The sequence below is a fragment of the Mesoplodon mirus genome (genome assembly GCF_964341445.2).
Source record: "Mesoplodon mirus genome assembly, chromosome: 15".
Classification (NCBI taxonomy): domain Eukaryota; kingdom Metazoa; phylum Chordata; class Mammalia; order Artiodactyla; family Ziphiidae; genus Mesoplodon; species Mesoplodon mirus.
Window position 1 is genome coordinate 63,063,992 of NC_138991.1, and position 14,611 is coordinate 63,078,602.

The 14,611-nt window shown below is 49.2% G+C and overlaps 1 protein-coding gene across 4 annotated transcripts; it reads left to right on the plus strand.

Moving 5' to 3' along the window:
• Window positions 1-142: 142 nt before the first annotated feature.
• ZSCAN32 (zinc finger and SCAN domain containing 32) lies at window positions 143-13,477 on the plus strand. 4 transcript variants are annotated; one of them, XM_082644064.1, is made up of 5 exons: window positions 143-193; window positions 1,676-2,226; window positions 3,542-3,707; window positions 6,411-6,505; window positions 11,891-12,104. In XM_082644064.1, exons 2-5 carry the CDS (start codon window positions 1,864-1,866, stop codon window positions 11,957-11,959), a joined length of 693 nt encoding a protein of 230 aa, XP_082500190.1. In that variant the 5' UTR covers window positions 143-193; window positions 1,676-1,863; the 3' UTR covers window positions 11,960-12,104. The 4 variants fall into 4 exon arrangements, with proteins under 4 accessions (XP_082500190.1, XP_082500191.1, XP_082500188.1 ...); XM_082644065.1 differs by lacking the exon at window positions 11,891-12,104 and adding an exon at window positions 9,808-9,873; XM_082644062.1 differs by lacking the exon at window positions 6,411-6,505 and having other exon boundaries at window positions 11,891-13,477.
• Window positions 13,478-14,611: the final 1,134 nt, after the last annotated feature.

The following is a 14,611-nucleotide window of genomic DNA, read 5'->3' on the forward strand; positions in this document are numbered from 1 at the left end:
CTCATCTATCGGCTGTTGGGTCTGTCGATGCTGGCGAGAACGGCGCCCCGCCGTCGCAGTGCACTCCGGGAGTTGTAGTCCGCTGGCAAGACTCGCGAGCAAGCGCAGTGGGCGGATCCGCACGGGGGCTCGCGGTGCTGACTTCCGGCCCGGCAGCCGAGCGAGTTTGGGGAGTTGCGAGTGAGTGCGTCCGGTGAGTGCTCCGCTTCTTGGCGGCCGGGGGCTTGCTGCTGGCAGTCCTCTCAGAGGCAGTTGGGCCAGGTCAGGGCGCCCCTCGCACGCTCGGCGGTCACCCTCCTGTGCCGCGGCCCCTCGCCCCGGCCCACCCGAGCCGGCCAGGGCTGTCCCGATCCCTGTGCCCCAGTGCGGACTCTCTCCGGCCTGTGGCCCTGCCCGTCTCACCCCCGGGAGACGGGAGCGGGAGCCCGCGGACTAGTTTCCTAGTCCACTTCAGCCACAGGACCTAACCCTAGCACCGAGTGCACTGGAGTACTCAGGGCATCCTTGCCGGATGAAAAGTGAATCAGCCCGACTCCCCATCCTCATCCTGCTTTCTGCTGAGTGTTTGGGTTGTCGCCAGAGAGAAACACATATTTGAGAGAGGAGTATTTTAAAATTAACGATGAATGGGATATTAGGGGTCAAGAGGAGTGCAGGCTCCGCCTTCTGCATGTAACTAGGAGAGCGCTCATTAAATTATTCTTCATCCAGAGGAGGTGTGGGATTTCTGAAAATGTGTAAGGAAAAGAGTACAGGTTCTAGTCCTGGCCTTGCTGCTGAGAAACTATGCTCTGTGATGCTCCTTTTTCGTTAAAAAGGACTGTTCACAGTAATGCCTTTGCTTTCTCTATTTCTAGCCCCTCCTGCCTCAATGAAATGTAAAGAGAATACAAGTGAAGGCAGTTTAAGTACTTTGTAAGAAAGGCAACCTGAATCCATGTTTTTAAAAGTAATTTCTTTACTCCTGTAAAAGAGACTCAGGCCTCTGGAGGAGAAAGAATGGAATGGAGAGTGGGACATTAAATGCAGAAAGCTCCAGTCTTACATCCACCGAATTTAGCAATTTCCAGGAAATTCGCAACTTTTTTCACCCCAACTGTATGTAAAATCCCAGAGAATTTTGACAGGCCCAGCCTATGTGAGTTGCCGAGTCCTGGGGTTGGGGGAAGGGTACTGTAATGAACAGCCCCACCAGAGACAATGAAACAGAGAGAGGCCTTTTCATAAACGGAGAAGATGCTGCTGTCAGAAGTGGGAAGGAATGCTGGAAAATAAAAGCAAACCAGAGCGATCATTTCTCATCCTCATTGTGTGTGTGGTGGTGGTGGGAGGGAGGAGGGTGTGATAGTGATGAAGAGATTAATACTTTTCCCTCCTTAAGAAAAGGTGGCAATTGGGAGGCTGGGTCCAGGCTTCTGAGGGTAGGGAGGGCAGAGACAAGACCCAGGCACGTGGGGAACACGAGAAGAAACAGCTGGACTACACTGAGGAACAATTTGGGGAATTCATCCACAGAAATTTGGTTAGGGAGAAAACTGTTTTTTGATATTTTTAGTACTTTGGCTCCTTGGCTTGGATTGAAGAGGGAGTAAAGGAAAAGGATAGAAATAAACCATAAGAACTAGAGTGGAGGAATATGGGATGGTTTCATGCTGTCTTTTTCGATTCTTTTCAGCCTCACTGAGCCTTTTTCAAGTGTGCGTCTGAGTCTGCATGTCTATGAAACGCTCATGTCTCTGATTCCAGAAAGACACACTTTTCACCGGTATCCAGGAGACCCGCTTCCCAGTGATAAGAAAAGAGATGGAATCTGATCTGCAGGATGGAAGTGGCAACCAGTGAGCCAGTTCTTTGAAGCAAACCATGGCTGCCATAAGGAGTTCCCAGGCACACCCGTCCCCAAGCAAGGACTCCACACAGGGACAGAAATCAGCCCTGCACAACAACGGCCCTGACTATGAAGCTTCCCGCCAGCGCTTCCGGCAGTTCTGCTACCAGGAGGTAGCTGGTCCACATGAAGCTTTTAGCAAACTCTGGGAACTCTGTTGTCAGTGGCTGAGGCCTAAGACACACTCAAAAGAGCAAATCCTGGAGCTGCTGGTTTTGGAGCAGTTTCTGACCATCTTGCCAGAAAAGATCCAGAGCTGGGTGAGGGAGCAGTGTCCAGAAAATGGTGACGAAGCTGTGGCTCTGGTTGAGGATGTACAGAGAGCACCTGGGCAGGAGGTGAGAAAAGGCAGTCAGAACCTTGTGGTTTTAGTCATGAAGAAGTTGGTGTGAGGAGCACAAGAATCCAGTTACTGGAGAGGCGCTTAGCTGAGAAATGCCAGAAGCTGTCTGCTGCCCAGAAAGTATTAGCTATCCTGCCTTGGTCCTATGCCCTTGGTCTATGGGAAGAATTTCTCATTTGCTGAAATAACTTAGACATTCATATATTCACTGAAACCTTGGAGTCACTAATTAAAGTGAGATAACACTCTCCAAAACAAGGCGAGGAAAAGGACAACAATCCTTCACTCAGCAGGTCAGGAAAATTAGAGATGTTGTTGAATTTAAATCTAATCTCTCTTGCTAGAAGGTTCCTTGAAGGAGTGTGTCATGTGTTGTACACTAAACAAAGTCGTATTAGAGCCGGTCCTTGCTGCCTGAATTAAGAGGTCAGTTTGGGACAGTGATGAGTTTCACAGAATACCTACTTGTAGAGATAAGGACTAGGTCTGAGATCCACTCAGTGTAACGTCTTGTATATTTTGGGAGAAGGGGGGTGTGAAAGGCACAGGAGAAGGAAAAGAAACATGAGGGCTTCAGTTGTGGGAGATTCTGGGGGAAGAAGGCGGCTGAAATCCAGGTCAGAAATCTGGGAGAGGCAACGAGTAACGGAGGAGTGTGGGTCAGGGGAGTGCCAGCCTGAACGTGACTGTGGCCAGAGCAGGAAGCAGCCCGCTGGCGCCTGAGTCTGCATGGCTGGATCAGGATGTGCTTGCGTTTCCCAGCAAGGAGGCGGATGTGCACACCAGCTGTAGGAGGAAGAGTGGTGAAGGGGGTGTCGGTGAAATTTCATAGGATTGAGAGGTTTTGACATAATTTGGAGGGGGAAGCAGTATGGTGTTGATGCATTAGAAATGGGGGAAGTTAATTTAATATCCATGGTTTGGAGACTGTTAATAATAACCAGGATGGATGGAGAAGGGCAGTGGAGCACATGTACGAAGTTAAGAGTTTGGAGAGGGGACCTAAGCAGAGCGGGAATCCCTCTGTGCTAAGAGTCATCCTGGTCCCCGTTCCCCTTGCCATTTCTGTGTGGACCATCTCTCCGTTATTATCCACCACCATTTCAGGATCACACTCTTAATGTGAATGAAAACAGTACAGGAAGGTAATGGTTAAAACGGCTATTTGAAACCCATCGGGGGTGAAGAGGAGAGCAGGAAGTGGAGATGAGAAGCAGTAAGGGAGGTGATACCCCAGCTGCCTCTCAGTACCTCTCCTCTGTCACTTTAGACAGGAATTTGTAGTGACAGATGATGGGGTCTGTTCTCAGGTCCCGGAATCTGGGAAGGACTTGAAAATGCCCATCGAGGAGACAGCCTCCTTGGGAGCAGCCAGAGAATCACTGAGATCCCACCTGAAACAGGGGGCTCATCCAGAAGAATGGACTGTGAAGGGGTCACGGAGCTCACCCCAGAGACCGTGGAGACAGTCAGAAGGTAAGCAGAAGCCTCTGCCCTCCCCCAAGGCGTGAGGGACAGTCATCTCTTGGAAATGCAGGTCGGAGCTCAAGTTGGCCCCTGGGTTCCAGATTAAATGCCTTTGAGATACATCCAAAAATCAAGTTGTCAAATTATAGTTGATGGTACTAGCACTTAAAATGTGGGTGGAGATCCTTTATGTGTTAGCTTAATTCTGTCTTATTACAATTTAATTCTATTGCTTCTGAATCAGGTGTTACTAAAGGTGAGCACAATTACCTCACCTTCTACAGAGCGGTTCTTCATGAACTTGGAAGACATAACCCCCTTCCATCCAGCTTAATCTCTTCCAAAATACATTTCTCCTATTAGTTTTTCCTTTCTTCCAGTGCTTTTTAAAAAATTTGTCCTAATTTTTTAGAAAAAGGTTAATTAAAAATTTAATTAAATTTAATTGATCTCAAATTCATCACCTAATGTAAAATTAGCCATCTCAAGTGAACCATTCAGTTGCATCTAGTACAGTCACAATGTTGTACTGTCACCACCTCTGTCTCATTCCAAAAGTTTCATCCTCCCCAAAATAAACGCCATGCCCATTAAGCTCCTCATTCTCTCTCTTTGTATTTGCCTGTTCTGAACACTTCATAGAAATAGAATCCTACAATATATGACCTTTTGTTTCTAGCCCCTCTCATTTATCATGTTTCCAGCCTACGAAGTGTCACTACTTGGTTTGTTTTTGGGGCTGAGTAATATTCCATTGCGCAGACAGACCAAGGCTCTATCTTTATAAGTCTCTTTCTGTGAAGCACTCTGGCTGCATACATTTCTAGATTATCTAAAGGTCACTGCTGCCTTTTCTGCGTAATTCAAAGCTGCCCTTACAGGTTTCTAAGTAATTATTTTAAAGCCACCTTATCTTTATGTAACTCAGATCCTAAAGAAAAGCACTGTGTCTTCATGCTGTTTAAAAAGGCAAGCTTCTGTTGATGAAATGAGAAACAGTCTTAAGAGTTTATTTGCTTTTGTATTTTTTGGGGGGGGGTAGGAGTTATTTACTTATTTATTTATTTTTGCTGTGTTGGGTCTTCGTTTCTGTGCGAGGGCTTTCTCTAGTTGTGGCAAGCGGGGGCCACTCTTCATCGCGGTGCGCGGGCCTCTCACTGTCGCGGCCTCTCTTGTTGCGGAGCACAGGCTCCATACGCGCAGGCTCAGTAGTTGTGGCTCACGGGCCTAGTTGCATGTGGGATCCTCCCAGACCAGGGCTCAAACCCGTGTCCCCTGCATTAGCAGGCAGATTCTCAACCACTGCGCCACCAGGGAAGCCCCTGCTTTTGTATTTTTTAAGTGAAGTAAATACACGATCAATATGTTAGAAAACTTTGCCATTTAGAATTTATTTACTTTTCATCCTTGGGAACATCTGTGCTCTTTGGTGTGTGATTTCTGAGGCTTTGGGGTCTGAGTAAAGGGGGCAGGACTCACTGTGTTCCATGTTCTGCAACCTCAGCTCACCGTACCTGCGGGCTGCTCCCAAGTGGTGAAACCTCTCCAGGGATCAAGTTCCACTAATAAGTCATCAAAACGTACCATTTCCTTTGTACTATTCTTGAAGATGGGGACCTGGAAAAGAATGTATTATCTTGGGTCTGAAAAAAAAAGAATTGAATTCCCATGGTATTTTTAAGAGCACTATAGGGGATTTCCCTGGTGGCGCAGTGGTTAAGAATCCGCCTGCCAATGCAAGGGACAAGGGTTTGAGCCCTGGTCCAGGAAGATCCCACGTGCCACGGAGCAACTAAGCCTGTGTGCCACAACTACTGAGCCTGTGCTCTCGAGCCTGCAAGCCACAACTACTGAGCCCATGTGCCACAACTACTGAAGCCCGTGCGCCTAGAGCCTGTGCTCTACAAGAGAAGCCACTGCAATGAGAAGCCCACATACCACAACAAAGAGTAGCCCCACTCGCCGCAACTAGAGAAAAGCCTGCGCATAGCAACGAAGACGCAGCACAGCCAAAAACTAGATAAATAAATTTTAAAAAAAAGCATTATAGTCATCTCTGAGTGGTTGGGCAATGAGACATTCCCTCCCCTTGCTCCCAAGTATTCTATTAAAATTTTTAAAAAATATACTATGCACATATTTCTTTAGAATGAAAAAACCTTTTTTTAAAGCTATTATGTCAGGAGGGATCTGGTAAAAGGAACTTTTTTTTTTTTTTGCGGTACGCGGGCCTCTCTCTCTTGTGGCCTCTCCCGTTGCGGAGCACAGGCTCCGGATGCACAGGCTCAGCGGCCATGGCTCACAGGCCCAGCCGCTCCACGGCATGTGGGATCTTCCCAGACCAGGGCACGAACCCGTGTCCCCTGCATCGGCAGGCAGACTCTCTACCACTGTGCCACCAGGGAAGCCCCTCTTTTTTTTTTTTTTTTTTTTTTTGTAAAAGGAACTTCTTAACACACAGGCCATTGGCTGTGGCAGTGGTCCTGAAACTTGACTATGCATCAGACTCACCTGAGGGTGTGTTAAACAGATTCCCAGGCCTCACCCCCAGAGTTTCTGATTTATTATATCCCAGTGGGGCCCAGGAATATGCATCTCTGATGAGCTCCCAGGTACTGCTGAGGCTGCTGGCCTGGGAACCCCACTCACAACCTCTGCTCTGTGGCTGTTATGTGGAGACCTCCCTCTAACAGTGGCTGTTTTCTCCCCTAGCCTGGCTTACTGTGCAGGCTCCCAGGAACCTTCCTCAGAGGAGGGGTCTTGGAGACCAGGAGACAGGTGCTGTGCTCCACATAGCTGCGGCCCAGGTGAGCTATGGTGGATACTTTTTGTCTCTTTAAGTTCCCCTTTCATCGTGCGCTCACTCTCAGCCTAAAGTCCCTTCTTTTCTGGAGATGCTGGAAAGATTTTTTACGTGGTCCATTGAGTTTCTCTTGGGTTGTTTCCTTGTTCTGTCCAGTGACATCATCATATGGCTCTTTACCCATCCCGATCCTTCTCTTGGAGGCCTGACCTCTCCCTGCCTTGCTTTGCCCCGATCTGATACCCGTGGTCCTGTCTCTGCCCCACCCCAAGCTAGAGCGGTGCTATTTTATCAGTAGCAGCAGACCCCGGTGTTGTTACAGGGACGAGCCCGTGTGAGGACAGAGCTATATCCCTCTGTCAGGAAGGGCAGATACACCTGGGCCCCGAACAGAGGGCCCTCTACAGGGATGTTACACAGAAGAGTGACAGAAACGCCTGGCTGGGTAAGGATCCACGTTCCCTCTAGGTCCAGAGTGGATGTGTTCAGTTGTCTGGAGACAGAGAACAAAAGAACCCAAGAGGAAAGGAGAGAGAGAGGCAGTGGGGGGCCTGTTGGGTGGGGGGAAAAAAGGAACAGGAACATACTGAGAGGCGACAAGAGACACAAAGAAAGGAAGACACAGAGAGGGACAGAGGGATAGGAGGGGAAAGCACGGACTCATGACAGGAGCAGTGGGGACAGAGCATGTGGGAGGCAGAGGATGAGGGGGTAGGGAAGACAGACAGCAGCTAGGGAGGCACAGGCTGTGCTGGGACCAGGGGAGAGATGAGTGAACTTGTGCTCACACACACAGCTGTGATAGGTCCTGGGGAGCAGAGGAGACTGAAAGACAAGAGAAGCCAACCGTGATAGTCGAGTTCTATGCCCAGGCCCTTCAGGAGGCAAAAAGAGCCCTTTTTCAGAGTCTCTGGACTGATCTCTTGCCTTTTTTCAAATCAGTTTTGCCCCATCTGGGCTGCTCCTCCTCAGAGCAGCCTCCCCGACCATCAGATTCAGAGACAGATGCTCTGCAGCCTTGATGTCTCCTCCCTGCCTCTCCACGTGCAGGGTTGCTCATTCATGGTCGGAAGGACATCCTGGGCTGGATCAGAGAACACGCAGGGACCCCAGATACGCAGGGCTGCAGGGCAAGGAAAAGGCCTAAGACTTCCACAAGGGAGACTAGAGTGAAAGCCCATGAGACACCAGCAAACAGGGAAGAAGAAATCAAGGGTGAAGCACAAGAGCCACGCAGCAAGTGGGACAGAGCCTGGCCCACCCTGGGCGGCTAAGGACACCAGGACTCTCCTGTCTGTTCTCAGCAGCCTCGGTTTTATGAGAAACTGCAGGAGCACCAGCAGAGCAGCCAGCTATGTGGGGAAGTCGCTGAGTTCTTGTGTGAACGAGGTTTCCACCAGACTCTGGAGCAGCATGAACCAGTTCAGAAGCCTCTGGGCCAGTGACTGTCGAAGGAGGGGAGGCTGCAGCCAGGCACCCTGTGCCCTTCAGGAGGAGAAGGAAGCTTTGCCGGCCTCACAGGGCTCCTCCAGTTCTCCCAGGAGCTCGGCAGACAGGGCTGTTGAGGCCAAAGGGCCAAGCCAAGGGCCATGGAAGCACAAAGAGGCGAGGCTCGAGGACACAGTGGGAGGCTCAGACAGCTACAGATTTGACAGGAAGCAGCCAGTCCAGGAAACTGGAGCCCCCACACCTACAGCCAGCTCCAGAGCCACTTGGGTGAGGGCCTCTCGGCACACATGTCCTGGTACTGTCATCTATAAGCAAACCATGCCCCCACTTTGTGCCTTGTCTTCCAGCTGTAAGTTGAGGATGGTTCCTGTTCCCTCACTGCTGGGGAAATGCTGGGATGAAGGCTCTAGTGGACACCCAACATAAAGCCATTCACTCAGCCACCTGCAGGTTACACACAGGGAAAAGCAGTACCTAAACGATTATGTTGTCTTGGTAACCCAGGGGATTTTCTTTTGAGTTGTGAAATTGGAAAGCCAAAGCCTGGGCTGTTTCTGTGACCTAAGAAGTAAATTGTGTGAGTAGGTGTTATATCTAGATTTTGTTAACTGAACATAAAAGAATGAAGCTAATGTTAGCCTGGGGAAGGAGCACTGTGTTCTCTGTGGAAGGTGGGTGATGTCCTAGCTGGAGCCGCTGTGTGGATTCAGAGAGCTGTCATCTTAGTCTGGGAATCAGGTTCCATTGTAGCTTCAGGGCAATGGGGCAGGATAAGAGTGATGGAGCATGTGGGGACAGAGGGTGGGTTGCATTTTTAATTTGGGTTGTCAGGGTAGTCCTCACTGAGAAAATGACATTAGAGTAGCGATGTGAAGGAGAAGGGGTGAACTGTGTGGCTCTTTGGGGAGACTGTAACAGTCGGAGGGGATCACCAGTGCAAAGGCTCTGAGCCAGAGGAACCTGGGCAAGGAGGCCAGTGTGCCTGGTGCAGATTGAGAGGGGATGAGAGTAATAAATGAGGTCAGAACCAGATCACGTGGGGCAGCACTACTGAGAGTGAAATTGAGAGCAAGCATTTAGAAACTTTTATAGCAATCTGACATTGCTGCACCATCTAACTGCATATTCAATGTATTTTGAAAAACAAAAAAACCTGGTTCTTCACAGATACTTTGAGAAGCACTAACCTAGGGCCTCAGGCCCTACATAGAGGACTTTGTAAGGACTCTGGCTTTTTCTGTGTGAAATGGGGTAGCCTTGCAGGATTCTGAGCAGAGGAGTAATAGTTTTAAAAGGATCACGTTGAGAATTTCAATTTATTTGACACTTAACTCTATTTAAACACGTGTTTGTGTCTCCGTTTTGTTACGGAGACCTTTGGAGGACTGTGGTCTTCTTGAAGGCAAGGTCCATGTCATATGACAGTTGCATTTCTCAGAAACTGGCCTGCTGGCACTCACACAGGTTAGTTGAGTTGAATGAAGAGGAGGGGCCCACTCTGACAGCTGGATTGAGAGAGACTGTAGGAGGTCCAGAGGAGAGTCAAGACCAGGTAGGCGGCCGCTGCAGTAATCCAGGCATGAGAAGACAGTGGCTCGGAGCAGAGTGGACTAGAGGGTGATGAGAAGAGGCTGCGTGCCCTTCAGAGCATCATGACCAGGTGTGATCAGAATACATTTGCTGGGACGGCTCTAGACAAATGAGCCCTCAGCCACCGGCCCAGATGGGCAGCCCCTGAGGGGCCTGTGCTGAGTGATGTTGAGTAACCAGCCTTCCTGAACTGCTCTTCCCAGACCTTTACTACTTATTCTCACCTTGGGACACTACCTGCAGTAATTCAGTTTCTTGCATACACAGGGATGACAAGAGATATAAACAGATGTACAGGAGCCAGATCAGGAGGGACTCAGACATCAGAGGTGGGACTTGGCAGAAGTATCCTATCATCTGATCTTCTCTCTTGTGAATCTTTGCTTCCATCCAAGTCTTACCTGTTCACCAGGTTGTCTTATATGGCCACTCACCCTCAGAGATTCCCACCACCCTGGAGACAGACAAGCAGAGGCTTATCGTGAATCATCTCTCAGGGGAAATTAGTGGGATTCAGGATAAAGAGAAATAAAAGCAGAAGCTTCGGTAAAGACTCGACAGCCCCTCCTCAGCTGGAGAGGATTTCAATGGAAGTTGTTGCTTTAGGAACAAGCACACAGTGAGATCTCCCCAGGAATGACAGTAGCCAGCATGGCATAATTTGAGAGACTAGGATGTGGCTTCCTGGGCTGCTAAAACCCTGCACTGCGGTATCGGTCCGCCCTGCTCTGATCACTGAGTTGTCTCCTGGCAGCAAGTGTGCACTGGGGCTATGAAGAGACCAAGACACTCCTGGCCATTCTCAGTAATTCTCAGTTTTATGAAAAACTCCAGACCCGTCAGCAGAACAGCCAGATCTCCAGGGCCTTGGTGGAACAACTCGAGGAGCAAAGCTTTCTGCAGACCCCAGAGCAGCATCGCGCCAAGTTCAAAAGCCTGCAGTCGAGTTCCCGCAACATGAGGAGAGGCTATGTGCCTGAGCCTTGTATCTTTTACGAGGAAACTGATGCCCTTTCCAGCCCTGGGCCTCTGCACCTACTATGGCAAGCAGTGCTGATCCTGGCCAAGAGGGAAGTTGAGGCTAGAGAGCTGAGTCAGCAGAATGGGGGGCCCACAGAGGCTGGAGAAGGTACCACCATGGATGGTGAAGACTGGGAGGAAGAGGATTTCAGGGATCCTGGCCAGGCGGTTAGGAGGGTTGGCCTGCCAGACCTGTTCCCAAACAGACGTGGTAAGACTCTTGGCTTTGACTCTTGGTCAAAGCATGGGAAAGTCCACTTAGGGCCGTTAGCCTAGCAGCACCAGAGAGCCATTCTGCTCCTGGCCTTGTCATTATCTTGATGTAGACCTGACACAGGCCAGAGAGTCTTGGTTTTCACGGTTAAGGATTACTTCCTTGGTACTTCAGAGCCCCGATTTTGCTTTGCTGGCCTCTTTCACAGGGTCCATGTCATTTTTCCCCATGGATTTGCACTTACTTTGCTTCCATAGATGGCCAGTCAGGTCTCCAGCCCAGACTCTCTCTCCTTCTCCAGCACTGACCCTCCTTTCAAATCTAAGCCTGGGCTTCCCAGATGCCCAGCAACTTGCTTTCTTCCTGTTTGAGATGGTTAAACCCGGGGTGGCCTTTTGTTACTCTTCTCAGAAGCCAGGCCATTCAAGAACTGAGACAGATGACAAAGAGCTTGACTCCTCGCTTCATTTTGTCACTGTGTCAGAACATCCAAAAAGAGGTGCAGTAGGAGCAAAGTGGGTGGATGGAGTTTTGGGTATATTTACCTGTGATCATATAATTTGGAGCTTAAAAATATTACAATTGGAAAATAAAACTTAGGTTTTTAATTAGCAGAAGACTGAATCACATGAGAATTCCAGTTAGTTTTTCTTCTTAAAGGTAGTTTAGTTGTAATTCTTTCCTCATTCCATTGTTTTCCTGCTCCACAGTCTGATGTATTTTTTTTTTAAACATACATACATACATACATACATTTATTTATTTATTTATGGCTGCGTTGGGTCTTTGTTCCTGCACACAGGCTTTCTCTGGTTGTGGCGAGCGGGGGCTACTCTTCATTGTGGTGCACGGGCTTCTCGTTGCGGTACTTCTCGTTGCAGAGCACAGGCTCTAGGCGCGCAGGCTTCAGTAGTTGTGGCACGTGGGCTCAGTAGTTGTGGCTCGTGGGCTCTAGAGCGCAGGCTCAGTAGTTGTGGCACAAAGGCTTAGTTCTGTGGCATGTGGGATCTTACTGGACCAGGGCTTGAACCCGTGTCCCCTGCATTGGTAGGCGGATTCCTAACCACTGCACCACCAGGGAAGTCCTGACAGTCTGATGTATTTCTCTTCTTGCAGGTACTGAGATCAAGAGCGGGATTACAGAAGAGAATTGGAACTGGGATGATACAGAGGAAGCAGAAATGAACAAGCCTTTTCAGAGAAAGTCCAGTGAAGTCTTCTGGCACTCTGAGCTAAAAAGAGGCTGGGCGGGTGCTCCAGTGTCAAGAAGGCAACGAAGATGTTCTCCAGGGGAGAGTGAGGAGAAACCCCCATCCCAGAAGAGGATGAGTCACCAGAGACTTCGTACTGGGGAAAAGGCCTGTACACATTTCCTGTGTGGGAGAAACTGCTCTCAGAGTTCTCCCTCTCACCACCAGCCAGTCCCCAAAGTGGAAAAAGCTTCTAAATGTCACGAATGTGGGAAAAGCTTTAGCCGAAGTTCTTATCTTGTTCGACACCAGAGAATCCACACGGGAGAGAAGCCTCACAAGTGCAGTGAGTGTGGGAAAGGCTTCAGCGAGCGCTCCAACCTCACTGCCCACCTAAGAACTCACACAGGGGAGAGACCCTACCAGTGTGGGGAATGTGGGAAAAGCTTCAACCAGAGCTCCAGCCTCATTGTCCACCAGAGGACCCACACGGGGGAGAAGCCTTATCAGTGCACTGTCTGTGCAAAGAGATTCAACAACAGCTCCCAGTTCAGCGCTCACCGGCGAATCCACACTGGGGAGAGCCCATACAAGTGTGAGCAGTGTGGGAAAAGCTTCAACAATGGCTCCCACTTGAGTGCCCACCAGAAAACCCACACAGGAAAAGCCTTACCAGTGCTCTCAGTGTGAGAAAATCTTCACTAAGATCCCTGCCCTCATCCACCATCAGGGGGTGCACACAGAAGAGGTTCCCATATCCCAGAAAGGAAGGCATGTGCTATGAGTGTGGAAGAAACCCGACGGATCAATTCCTTACATCAACATGTGTTTCTCGGCGCTTCCTTCTGCTTGTGGAGAATTCTACTGGGCAATCCCCAGCTTAGCTATAGGTTTATTGACCACCGGATCTTAAGAACCATGTCCAGGAATAGGAATCAGGGTAAGAACGCTGAACTCTTTCTGGCTCTGCCTGGGACTCCTGGGTCCTGTCTCATTGTCGATTTCAATTCTGTTTGAAGGGGACAAGGCTACAGGATCCATAAGTCCTGCCAGGAAACCTGGGTATGACTGTTCCCAACAGAGAATGGGGGGGCTAGTGGCCTGAGCACTGTTTCTGGGCCATGTCAGAGAAGAAATTCTCCACCCTCATGGGAAGCACATCTAGAAGTTAACAGCCTGGATGTATTCTAAACCAACAACTGACCTCTGGCACCTAGTGTTTGTTAGGTACTACTGCTAACTTCAGAGCAGATCACTACTCTGTAATCCAGCCACCACCAAAGAAAGAACAAAGGAAAGGAAGGAGAGGTTAAGCCACTGGGCAATATTAAATCTGTTTCCCTTGGTGACATAATCTCAGAGCAAGGGTAACATCTAGGTTAATCTTTGTAAGATTCCTCATTTCACCATCACCTCCACCCCAGCTCCTGGTTTATTGTCTCTTATAGTTAACACTTTCTACAAGCTTATAACCATTACCACTTCTGTTGACAATAAAGGTGTTTCTCCCTCTACTTCTTTAGCCTTTGGTTGTAATTTTCTCCATTAGAAACTTTATTCTCATGCAGAAGCCTGCACTGTCCTCAAGAGGATCCAAGGGTAGAACCTGCTTCAGGGCAGTAGGACATGCAAAGAAGGAATAAGGGGCAGGAAATGGGGAGAGAAGGAATACAGTTGGGTTGGGGAGTAAGGAAAACACAGGGGCTGGAGGCGGCTCTGACTACAGGTGAAAAGGAGGCTGGGTGTGAGGAGCATGAAGAGCCAAAATTAAAGCTTACTGATCCAGAACAAGGCATAGATGTTTAAGCTTTTGTGAAATCTCTATGATAAAATGTGGTGAAAGATGGGTAAGTTGTCCATGGTTCTTGGCCTGTGCATGCAAGTTGTCAGTACCTTGCCTAAGCTTTGTTGAAAAGCAAGTGTCATGGTCTCTGCTTTAAGCCTTCTTGAGGAATTATAGATGAGCAAAGGAGAATGTATACTCTACCTCAAAGCCAAAAAAAGGTTTTTTTAATTTAGAAAAGGAGAAGCAAAGGCAGGACAGAAAAATATACTTCAGTGTTTCCTCAGCTTGAGTCTCGCTTGGCCCATTCCACAGTTCTCTGCATACACGGTCCTTGAACATGGTCCAGTGGACAAGCTATGCAGGCCAGTTCCCAGAGTCACATACTAACCTCTGCTCTACAGAGAGGGGGGAAAAATGATGCCTTAGGAAAGCTCAGGCAAAGGCAAAGAGATGGGCTTGAATGTGACCTGTTGGGGGACAGCCTGACTTCATTGGAGATCATGGTGGGGCAGAGGGGGACAGCCCGGGGTGGATCAACTACTGAAGGGCTTTGTACACCAGCTCAAAGAAGCTGGCTTTGATAAGTGAGGAAGGCCAGTGAAAGTCAATGGAATCGCTAAGGAAGCGCGGGTACCCAGGCCTCACAGGCAGGTGCCTCCCACTCCTGGGTCTGCGGTAACCAGGGAAACTGGGATGCAACTGTTGAACTCCTTGCATTCTTAGATTGCCTCCACCGTCCATACTGCTTTATCCTGTAGTCTGCTGGGCAGGAGAAAGAACACAGAGTACTAGAGTGCCCAGCCCTTGCCTGTCAGCCTCTCGGGGGGGTCTGGAGCAGACAGTGAGAACTGGAGAATACAT